This window comes from Osmerus mordax, chromosome 17 (assembly GCF_038355195.1).
Source record: "Osmerus mordax isolate fOsmMor3 chromosome 17, fOsmMor3.pri, whole genome shotgun sequence".
Lineage (NCBI taxonomy): Eukaryota > Metazoa > Chordata > Actinopteri > Osmeriformes > Osmeridae > Osmerus > Osmerus mordax.
The window spans coordinates 5,101,754-5,113,126 of record NC_090066.1 but is presented as its reverse complement, the minus strand read 5'-3'; the positions used below and the strand labels follow the sequence as shown (position 1 = coordinate 5,113,126).

Genomic DNA, 11,373 nt, shown 5'->3' with positions numbered 1-11,373 from the left:
ATAAATTGCCTAGTGTTCTTGTGTTTACGTGGTCGGCGTGGGTCGTCTAGAACTTCTATAGTAGGCCTATTATGTGCAACATAGGAACAATGTGTTATTGCTTCAGACCGGGAAAATTGCGCGTTAAAGTTGAGTTTTGAGCATTTAGAAAATAGCTTTTTATTTTGTATTTGAAAAACGTGAAGGAAAACCCTTGATTATTGTGAACAACAAGTTTTTATTCCATAATTTGACACTTGGGTTCGTCAAATCAGTGTTCCGTAGAAAATAATAGTGTGTTGGACTGCAGGCCAATTATTACTTGGGAGGGAGTTACACACAGCATGTTAAGAGGTCATAACTAGGCTACCTGTTTACCCTTGTTTTGCGTGGGCACAAGCACACTCTCACACGCGCACACGCATACACACCGTTACATTTTGTAAAGGGCTCCGTACTAGCACATCTGTGTGAATTAGGCTCTTGATATTCACTAAGAAGTAAGAAGACATACTTTGTTAGGCGTGTTGACCTGTCAGAGTATTAATATAAAAATGTTTCTGGAAAGTTTATTGCAAATAACCTTTTGTATGATATTGCTTCAAAAATTATAATCGTTTAATATCAATGATAAAGACCAGAAACAAAAATAGATCACAATATTTTCGCTGTACAGCAGTTCCCTCTAGAGGTGTCGCGGTGTATCAACACATTCTTGTTTACTCATGATCTACCGCATGATGGCACTGTTCATCCTTCCGATTATCTACTACACTAAGGTGAATTGCAAGAGTAAAATAACAAATTAATAAAATGAGAGATTTTGGCACATTACTTTTCAGGGGCGTGCATGTTAACAATTATAAGTGTAATTGTTGTTAGAATATGGCGAATCAAGATAGCTGTCGATTCTCTCATCACAAACCCAACAAGAATGTCTTTCTTGGGCTTCCGTAGTGGTTTTATCATGCGCTCTTCTGTTTACTTTTTGTTAAGAGTGAAGTCATGTGCGGTATTAGCTTGTACAGCCAGCTTGGTAGTTTTTAATTGAAACATTAAGTACGTCTTTCAGTCTCCTAGGCGCTCATATGCGTTCCCTGAGCTATGTTCAGCGTGTCAGCTTGGATTTCACGGGGACCCTGTTCCCTCATGCAATTTGCCTCGGAGATGCCGATAACGACTCGGTAATGTATCATCAGCTCGTGTCAGTAGCTAACGTTTAATGTAGGCTAATATTTCAGATTTGATAACGTGTGGTAACTTCAGTTGAAAAGTTATGTCTCCTCAAGAATGGGAACTTATACATTCACTTAATTTATGTTGTAAAAAAATAAATTCAGTGCATTGTCTGATTTGTTGATCTTCCTGTCGATTTGACTTGTCCCCTACCCTTAGCTGAATGAACTCGTTGTAGGTGACACTAGTGGAAAACTGCTTGTGTACAAGAATGATGATTCCAAACCCTGGATCACAAGAACGTGCGCGGGCATGGTTAGTAAAGAAACATAGTTTTTGCTAGCTTATGCTACGAAACAGAAGTAATGTGTAACGCTTGCAAGGGTTATTACTCTATTTGACTCGTTTTCATACTTTCAGTCTTATAAGAAGAATTCAGATAGAAAGGTGGGAAAACTTACCTTGCGTCACCTTTCACTCTTCTTTTGTTCTTGTGTACTAGCTCACATGCGTTGCAGTTGGAGATGTCTGTAACAAAGGAAAGGTGAGTCGCATAAACATGAGATGGTCAAGCAGTGAAAGCTATTTCAAAATATCATTGTATAGTTTTTTGCTCACTCATACAGTATCAAAGAGTTGTCATAATGGCCACTTTATCATATCTTGTAGAACTTTGTAGTGGCTGTTGGAGCAGAAGGTTGGTTCCACATGTTTGACCTGACAGGGATTGGGGCAGGCAAGGCAGAATCTTCCAGCCAGCATGAAGCTCTATTCTCAGACGATCAAAAACCCTGTTTTACCCAGCACATTCCTGCCAACACCAAAGTCATTCTTATTAGTGACATAGGTAAGCTTGTTGTGTGATGATGCAGTGTATATAGATTTGCTGTGCATGCGTTCTGCTCTTAATGAAATGCGCTCTCTCTCTCTCCCTCTCTCTCTTTCCTCTGTGTGTGTGTGTGTCTGTCCGTTTCTCTGTCTGGGTGCAGATGGTGACGGACTGAATGAGCTGGTGGTGGGCTACACAGATCGTGTGGTGAGAGCATTCCGCTGGGAGGAGCCCTCTGATTCCTCTGACCCCAGCCCTGGACAGCTGGTCTTGCTCAAGAAGTGGCTCCTAGAGGGACAGGTATTCATCACATGGATCAGTATGAACGCTCCAAAAAGAAGAGGTTAAATTGAATGAAAACGACATTTGAAGTGTTCCTGCACTGTCTGCTGTTTTCCCTCTGCAACAGGTGGACAGTCTGTCAGTCAACCCGGGCCCTGGGGGATCACCAGAGCTGATGGTGTCCCAGCCCGGCTGTGGCTACGCTATTCTGCTCTGCTCCTGGACACAGAAGGCCTCCTCTGGCTCTGGAGACGATGCCCCAGCCACACCAGCAAGGTAGCTTCCGTACTACATGCTATTTATGAAGACATCTGGTAGTTTGAATGAAAACATACACATATTGGTGTGCATTAACTATGTTGTGGCTCTCAGATACAACATTTCAGGCCATAGCGGGTTGGGGGGGGGGTGTACTTTGTGTGTACCTTGTGTGTACTTTATGCTTGTGTTTATATTGTGTTTTATATTGTTTTATGTAAATAACAGTGAAGGCCCCTCTAGAGATGTAATTCTACATCTGACCACTGGGCGGATCCACAACAAGAACGTCTCCACTCACCTTATTGGTAGCATCAGTCGAGGTACATCATAGAGAAATAGTAGCATACATTAAATATGTCGACATAACATGTATTTATAACAACTACACAATAAATTATATAACTCGAATATTTTGAAATATGCTGAAGTTTTTTACTAACTTTGTTAGTAAGAAAAATGCAATGTTAAAAACATGAATGTGTTTTTTTTGTAACAGGTTCCAAAGGTGACTCATCAAAATTTGGCCTATTTGCTCTCTGCACACTGGATGGTGAGTCAGTAGGTAGAGACTATCAATATGCTGTTTTTTAGTTCTTGGGATAATGACAAATACATATTCACTTATTAGCATTTCCATGATAAAACAGCATAAAACACCAACAATAAAATGCTGCTGATGGTGTATGGCGACAATCATGACTTTGAGGGAAGGGTGGTGAACATCCAGTAGCTGAGCTTTAACACAGTAGCAGATGTAGCCAGAGACCTGTGTGAGCTACTGGAGAGACAATTTATATTTGAAGGAGAGGGAACCGATGGGATTATTCTGCTGGAGAAGCCTGCCACAAACACGTGTATTACCGTCTCCATGAGACTGCTCGACATGCCCATTAAGATCAAATTGTAATGAGTTTGACTGAGAGAAGATGGAAATGATGCTGGTCTTTAATAAAATACAATTGTTCCATAAATGTACATTTTCTGTGGTGTCTGCTGTGCTGCTGAGAAACAGAGGCAGAGAGATTGACAGAGGGGGCGAGAAACAGCTGGAGAGAAAGAGATACTGTAGAGAGACAAAGAAACTGAGGTAAACAGACAGATTGACTGACTGAAAATATGACAGTGAGAGAGAGATACCGAGGCAAAGAAGTAGAGAAATAAAGAAAAGGAGATGGCGTTGATCTAAGGTCGGCCTCCGTTCTGTTGTCCCCAATGTCCTTGTACTGGACCCAGGTGTAGGTTCCTCTCTTCACTCTCCTTAGTCAGACACAGCTGCTCATCAGGCTTCTGCTGAGAGCGGGAAGGAGATAGCACTCAGTTACATTGATGTGCTTTTCCTTAACACTCGGTCAACCAGATATTGACAATTAAGGACATTGCATTGTGCCAGAATACTTATAATACAGTATGATATGTTGTTGTGAAAAGTAGGTTGATGGGTCGACTGTTATTCCTCTAGGTACCCTGAAGTTGATGGACAGCTCAGAGCAGTTGATGTGGTCAGTGCAAGTAGATCACCAACTCTTTGCCCTTCAGAAGCTGGATGTGACTGTGAGTTTATACACATCTGCCTTGTGTGTGTGTGTGCCTAGATTTTAAAATTTGGTACACACAGAATGTGTGTATCTCGGCTAACTTGTTTGTGTTAATTTGATGGTTATCTGATCGTGTGTGTGACTGTTTCCAGGGCGATGGCAGTGAAGAGGTGGTTGCATGCGCTTGGGACGGTCAAACTTACATCATTGACCAAAATCGCACGGTCGTCCGCTTCCAGTTTGATGAGAATGTGAACGCATTCTGTGCAGGTGAAACCTCGCTGATTCACTGTGTAGATATAATGAGTCCCTCAATCTATGATTCTTATCAGTTTCTTGTATTGGTCTGTCAGTTGAACTTTTAACACGTTTAACACATTTTTCTTGTCACGGACTAGACCAAGTACTTGCATTGAATAATAATCCACACCCACACCAAAATTTGTCTCTAGGGGGCAGTATTGAAGTTCTGTCTCTCACAGCAAACGAATATCATCGTCTTTTGTCTTTTCCCTTCCGTAAACTGACTCTCCGGTCTACGCTCATTCTACTTGGAGAGAGATTATATTATTATTGAATAAAAAGATGAAAGAAAACCAATGACAAAAGTCCAGGGTCCACTGTAAAGACAATACAGGAGCTCATTCTTATTCTGTTCTCTCCATGCTTCAAACTGATTTGTGAACATGCTCCCCTTGCCCTCTGTTTAATAGCTTGTATTCCCAATGGTTGTAGTCATTAGTGTGTGTCAGCTCGGTGTCCGCATTGTGTGTGAAGTTCCTCTGTTGATCCATGCATCAGTGCACCGTGTGAATCACACAGCTCACTCGAATGCTGTCCCATGCATTCATACAACCTCCGACTGACTCAAATATCACACCATGTCCACACAAAGGAATCACCATCCTGTTGATATGTGTGAGATAAACCATGCAGATGATCTTAACTGCTCCTCGGGTGTTGTGTGTCTTGCATGAATCAGGCCAGTACACCTGCAAGGATGGAAAGAACAGCCCATGCCTGGTGTACGTGAGCTTCAACCATAAGATCTTTGTTTACTGGAGGGTGGAGCTGGAGCGCATGGAGCCCACCAACCTGCTCCGCGTTCTGGAGGAGCGATCCGAGTTCAAGGCCCGGCTGGAGCAGCTGGGAGTGGGTGAGTTGGCCGGCTAAGGAACTGGCTCTACACGCTTTCCACCCTGTGGCGTTCCTCGATGAATCTTATCTTCGATGAATGAATACTGACGCGCAAGTGTGCCGAACACAGGGGAAAAAGGGGTAAATAGACAATGCCTTTTTATAAACTCGTGTCCTCATCCAAATGTATGTAAATCTGCGCCCCACCAGCAGTCTCTGGTTAGGCGTGACTAGAGTATTTATAGAGGGCACAGTAATCCATGAGCACAGGGTTCCGCTCTCATTTCTCTCGCTCTCTTTCGTCTCTCTCTCTCTCCCCATCCCTCCTCAGGGAAGTTCTTGCTCAGCAGCCCAGTCACACTGTCCAGTGGTTACTGCATCATAATCCGCAGTACGCAGTAAACAATACGACACAATTCAGCATGTGGGGAATGTTCCATTTAAAATGGTGGTGAAAGATTAGCTTTGACAGTGCATAGGCATTGCATGCTTCATGTTTCAAATGTAAGTACCCAGGATGTGCATGTATGCTTACATATATACGTACATACATAATACATACATAGCATGTTAGAAGCTCTGCTGTGGTCCATTAGGATGATCCAGCCCATACTCATTGTGACAGGTTAACTGAGAGTGGCAGGACCTGAACAGAGACCTGCTATGCTGACGGCAGGGGATCTGTTCAACTGTCTGTTGTTAGACAACTCTAGCATGGAGGACAGACCAGTTTGACCAGGAAATGATTACCCTCAGTTCCATTCACAGCGCGCCGCTTGAGTGCACCACAGGGTTGAGCTCTTACAGTCACCTCCTGATCTGCTTAATAGCAGTCCAGCTTCCTGCACCAGTTAATAATTCAACCTCTGGGCTTGTTGTTCCTCCTGGCCCTGATTTCAGCACTGTTACCTAACTCATCATGGGACACTAGTCGAGGGGTGCGGAGGATAGGCAGAGAAAGGAAGGGGAGAGGAGAGACAGAGTAGAGGCAGAGTAGAGGCAGAGTAGAGGCAGAGTAGAGGCAGAGTAGAGGCAGAGTAGAGGGAGAGGAGAGGCAGAGGAGAGGGAGAGGAATAGTGACATACAGAGGAGTGTGTAACTGAGTAGGGAAGGCAGATGTATAAATGAGGGGAGGAAGGGGATGTGTGAGAGAGAGGGAGTATAGGCCTGCAGTGTAGAGGGAAGGAGATAGGGATGTGCAGGCAGTTAACAGGAGGAGCCATTCTGGCATTCTGCAGAGGGGGATACGACTGGCTCAGCCCAGTTAGCAGGGAGAACATCAGCTCATGGATAATAGATCTGCTGGGGTATATGGTCGTGTAGCTAATATAATATGGTCAGTGTAGCTAATAGCTTTCATCATGTGTGATTATTATTTCCCATGTCATCGCCCAAAGACCCGTAACTAACTATTACCTCTCTCTGATGGTCCATCAGGGTTGTGAAAAATATCATGTTAGGGAGTCTAGAGGCAGTTATTGCAAATAGTTTATACAGATGGGTGTTTTCTCAGGCAGAGGTAGGAGTGTTGCATTATGCAGTGAGAAGCACTTTATACTGTACCTTTTGAGGGATTTGTCTTTCAGAGCTTTTTATTTCCGCTGTGAACAGCCTGCCTCCTAAGTGCTAGCTCTTAAGCTCAGAGTCAATACAATTCTGAAAGAATTTCTACAGATGTTAAAGTAGGTTCCCGCAAATTAATTAAATTGTCCTGGCTTTCCATCAATCATGACTGAACGGTTGGTTAGTTTACATTCCTGATTTTATGTGGATTATTCCACCCTTAATTAAACAGAGGATGGTTATGATGAAATATCACACAAAGTGGAAGGCAACTTCTACATTAACAGTGATAAAGGGGCATGGTCTTAAGGTGGTCAATCCATGTCACCAAATGTGACACTTAAAATGACTACCACTCCATTATTTCGCTCTTGATTGAATGTCCTCCTGTAATGCACTTTCATTAATTACCAGCAAAGTCGTGCAGCCTGTTATTGGCGTAATAATCGTGAATCATCCTCTGATAAATCCGTCTGCTTAGCATGGACAAGGCCACGGTAGGCAGCAGTAAGAGACTTTTAAACCTCTGAGTCTAAATGAGCACAGTTTCATTTTCATTCAGACGCTGCTTCTATCAACATCCCATAACCCAGCCCACAATCACAGAGGACACTGAAGTTTTCACAGCGGCAGAGTAAACCGTGTTCCCTCCAAAGGATTTGAACCTACAACCATCCAGGTCAAAAGGCCCAGGCCCCAGAGGAAAAGTCAGGTCAGACAGCAAGCGTCTGATCAAAGGTCAACACCACAATTTATGTCCCCAACAGACCCCGAGGACACCGCAGCCGTGAGGGAGCTGGTTGGAGGTCTCCTCTATGGAGATGCACCGAAGAACACTTCTTCTGAATAACCAATAGTACAATTACTGATATACTGTCATTTGTAAATACTATGTTAATAAAGGCTGAAATACACCCTCTTAAATATGTATTATTTCTATGTCATATAATAAATACGTGGATCTATTCAAATACTTTAAATGGTTTGCTTGGGCCTGCTTGGCATGGTTTTACTTCCAGTAAACCAGTCAGGGCATCTAGCGTTGAACAGGCACATTTGAGGTTTGACTGAGGTGTAAAAGCTTATACCAGGATTTGATTCAGCTCAGGTCTCACATCAAGTATCTTCCTCCTGCTATTAAAGAGCTACACTCTTACTCCATCATTTGTATTCTGTGAACCAGTAAGTTCTGCAGCAGACTGAGAGAAAAAAAACTGTAGTGGTATGCTTAAAAACCCTTATTAACCATAATCATATTCATCTAGTTAAGGTCAGGGTTTTCAAACGTTTTTTTTACTCAGAATTGAAACAGAAATACAGTGAAAGCGCTGAAGCAGGCACTCTCAGTTCGACCTACCTTCAAATTATACTATTATCCAAGTCTGAGTCAAACTCCTCCCATCTGTGAGCTCTGTCCCTTGTCATCCTCAAGGATTTTGTGCACCAAAGATGTTACATAATGCAAAATGTGTTGCGTAACGTGGATCATCACCAAAGCCAAAACCGTTGTATTGTTTGTCACATTGGTACAGCTGAGAACTTCTCTAAGGGCAGCGGTGTAAACAGGAACTGCCTACTGGATCTTCAGGGGAATCTCCCTGAAGCCTCAGGGGAGGATCCTCTACCCAGCCGTACCCTGTTTCTGTGGCTCTCATCCATAATAGATGAGGAGGAACCACTGTGTGTCTGTTTCTTTTTGTCAGAGAACGACCGAGAGGAAAATAAGCCTGCGCATGAGGTAAACTGTGTGCGTCAGAGAGAGAGAGAGAGAGAGAGAGAGAGAGAGGAAATGTGTGAGTGTTGAAGAGAGAAGAGGTGAGTTTATGGTCAGGTGTCTGAGGAGACAACAGCTCTCTCCTCAGACTGGTGGTGCCCTTCAGAGGCAGGGCCAGACCTCCGCAGGGAAGACGGTACTCTCCGACTGAGAGCCTGAGGGAATGCTTCACTTTGATATTTGTGTGCTCTCATTTGAAGGGTAATCACACAAGTTGTGTTGGAATCTAACCGCCTATGGTTACGATAAATAGATTAGATAGTAGTGTATCCTTTGCCTTAGTGTGTATTTAAACATTTATTTGGTATCTTACACACTTAAGGATTTCAATTGAGGATTTGGTCAACTAAAAACATGCTCAGTCAGTGTTGCCCTTAAATGTAGAGGTCCAAAAAGTCAGCATTCCTGTTGGCATACTGTAGTTTGAACGGGTTGCTGTTTTTGACCGTTAATGGTCAAGCCGATAACGTGCTTTAACGTGTCACGTTGGTTCCCAGGACCTGTGTGCCTATTTGAGTCAACAGAGGGAACAGCCAAGCACAGCGTACTTCCTCCATGGTCCTGCCCACCATTCCTCCTTTCCGTTCCATTAGCTAACCAAGACCTCTGACCGTGGCCTCCCCTCCCCTGAAGGCCTTACGACCGCCATGTGATCTCATCTGGCCCAGAGATTCATGGTATTTTTTGGGGGGGTCAGATGGCTGAGCGGTTATGGAATCGGGCTAGTAATCTGAAGGTTGCCAGTTCGATTCCCGGCTGTGCAAAAATGACGTTTTGTCCTTGGGCAAGGCACTTCACCCTACTTGCTTCGGGGGGAATGTCCCTGTACTTACTGTAAGTCGCTCTGGATAAGAGCGTCTGCTAAATGACTAAATGTGTTTTTGGGAGGGAGGAAGGAGGACCATCCCTGTGGCCTGTCTGAGTGCTGCCTGTATCCCACGTGTCTCTGACCTCTGCCGTGGGATTTTCCTCATGCTGGTAGGCTGGCTTTTTTCCACACAAAAGCAGCAGAGGATCCTGGGAAATGACAACCCAGGGATAGTGACTCTGCCTTCATCCCGCTCTGCCTCCATTCTCTGGGTCTCTGTGCATGTTCACAAGTGTCATCTAGCAAGTGTATTCTAGTGAGTGTTTTAAAAAAAAAGATTAAGCCTCTTTATTTTGGTCTAGCCTAGTAAACATAAACTCACAAGGTTATTGTCTGAAGTGGAAGATATAGGATCAATGTAGTTATATTGTTGATTGTCACTATAAATGTCATTAATGAAGTTAAAAAAAGGTCCTGGGTCTGAGCGAGCTGACAGCATGGTAGGGCACTGCCAGTGCTAACGCTGTATGCTGCCAAGAATGAATGCTGGCATGCTTTCTCTACTAAACGAGCATGAATCATGTGAGGCAGTCAAAGAGTGTTATTGACAGCATCTAATTTGTAGTGTCTACTAATTTGTTTGAAATCATTGGCCATAAATAAAGGAAATGTTTCGGGATGCTTTACTTGAAAACTGTATGCTGGAACAAATGCAGTATTTGATGCAGTTTTGAGAAAGAAAACCTTCAGAAGAGTGAAATGTATGTATAGAAAGCTAATGTGAAAACATCTTGCATTTAGGAGTGAAGAAAATAGTTGCGCCAGGTGCCAGCCATTGGGAATTCCTTATAACGTCAAGTGTTTCACCCTCGTGACCAGTGGCAATTGGTGGTTCATTCTGGTTTTCATAGTAGCTATTAATAAACAGCCGCTGGCTGCAGGCCAATTTTGCTGTGATGGCTCTTCTGTGAGACGAAAGCCCCTTCCCTCGATTAGTGGCACACACAGTGAGACTGATTTATGTTCCATGTGTGCCTTCATTGTCCTTTCAAGGTCTTTTTTCCATTTAAGGGTTTAAATTACATTTTTATATCTCCCATCCACCCACCCCTATATGTCCTGTTAGCAAAGCCACATAAAACCCTGTCCGTCTTCAAGACCATTTCATCCAGCTGCCATGTGCCCACGACTGCATGCTAAGGCTGGATGCCCGTTTCACCGTGGAGAGTCCTGATCCTGACTGACAGCCAGCTGGGCTCCGCCCTCTGAAGGGCTCTTGGTGCGAGGGCAGCCTTAATCTCCACGCCTCGATCTGCTCCTCCACTTGACGCAGCTGATTAATGACGTCCGATTCTTCCAGTGCCAGGCTTAATACTTCTTGGTTTAATCGTCTTCTTATCCCCCTGGAGGGATGGGAATGTGGGACGAATGACACAAGTGGCAGTTTTAATAAGCGTCGCTGTTATCAGGGCCGGAGCAGTAGTGGGGGTTTTCGACTGAGCCTCCGTGTCCACTAGTTGCCTCCTCTGCAGTGTTTGTGTCAGTGTGTTTCTTTGTTGGTGTCAGCCTGTTGTGGTTCATATGGTAAGGTAGATCCCGTTGTGAGGGGGTTCATCTGGTGTGGTGGTTCACATAGTGAGTTGGAGCTGGTGCCCTATGTTTCACTGTGGACAGGAAGGAGTCCTGTTGTTCTCAGTGCCTCTAGGAGCCCCTCCTTCCTGGGATTTTCAACCATGTCATTTTGCATGCTGCGGGTGTGTGTGTGTGTGTATGTATGTGTGTGAGCAGTCGCATCTGTGAGGGCTGTGATCAATATTCCCCACAGCTTTCCTTTAGGTTACTATACAATGTGCAGCTCTGGTCTACCCCCCAACGCACGCACGCACACAAACATTACATTTTTACATTTTAGTCATTTAGCAGACGCTCTTATCCAGAACGACTTACAGTAAGTACAGGGACATTCCCCCCGAGGCAAGTAGGGTGAAGTGCCTTGCCCAAGGACACAACGTCAATTGACACGGCCGGG

The 11,373-nt window shown here is 44.1% G+C and overlaps 1 protein-coding gene across 2 annotated transcripts; it reads left to right on the top strand.

Annotated features, from left to right (window-relative positions):
- Positions 1-982: 982 nt before the first annotated feature.
- On the top strand, positions 983-7,686 carry itfg2 (integrin alpha FG-GAP repeat containing 2). Of its 2 annotated transcripts, none has more exons than XM_067254499.1 (12): positions 983-1,163; positions 1,375-1,470; positions 1,658-1,699; positions 1,825-2,002; positions 2,145-2,284; positions 2,394-2,542; positions 2,753-2,847; positions 3,024-3,077; positions 3,987-4,078; positions 4,215-4,332; positions 5,045-5,218; positions 7,530-7,686. In XM_067254499.1, exons 1-12 carry the CDS (start codon positions 1,068-1,070, stop codon positions 7,610-7,612), a joined length of 1,317 nt encoding a protein of 438 aa, XP_067110600.1. In that variant the 5' UTR covers positions 983-1,067; the 3' UTR covers positions 7,613-7,686. The 2 variants fall into 2 exon arrangements, with proteins under 2 accessions (XP_067110600.1, XP_067110601.1); XM_067254500.1 differs by lacking the exon at positions 7,530-7,686 and adding an exon at positions 7,325-7,523.
- The last annotated feature ends 3,687 nt before the right edge of the window (positions 7,687-11,373 follow it).

Bases quoted from the DNA above. Each gene is read 5' to 3' on its own strand.
- itfg2 (XM_067254499.1), top strand. From the start codon at position 1,068: ATGCGTTCCCTGAGCTATGTTCAGCGTGTCAGCTTGGATTTCACGGGG. The intron at 2,543-2,752 runs GTAGCTTCCGTA...TGTAAATAACAG, and splicing joins GCCCCAGCCACACCAGCAAG to TGAAGGCCCCTCTAGAGATG. The intron at 4,333-5,044 runs GTGAAACCTCGC...TGCATGAATCAG, and splicing joins TGTGAACGCATTCTGTGCAG to GCCAGTACACCTGCAAGGAT.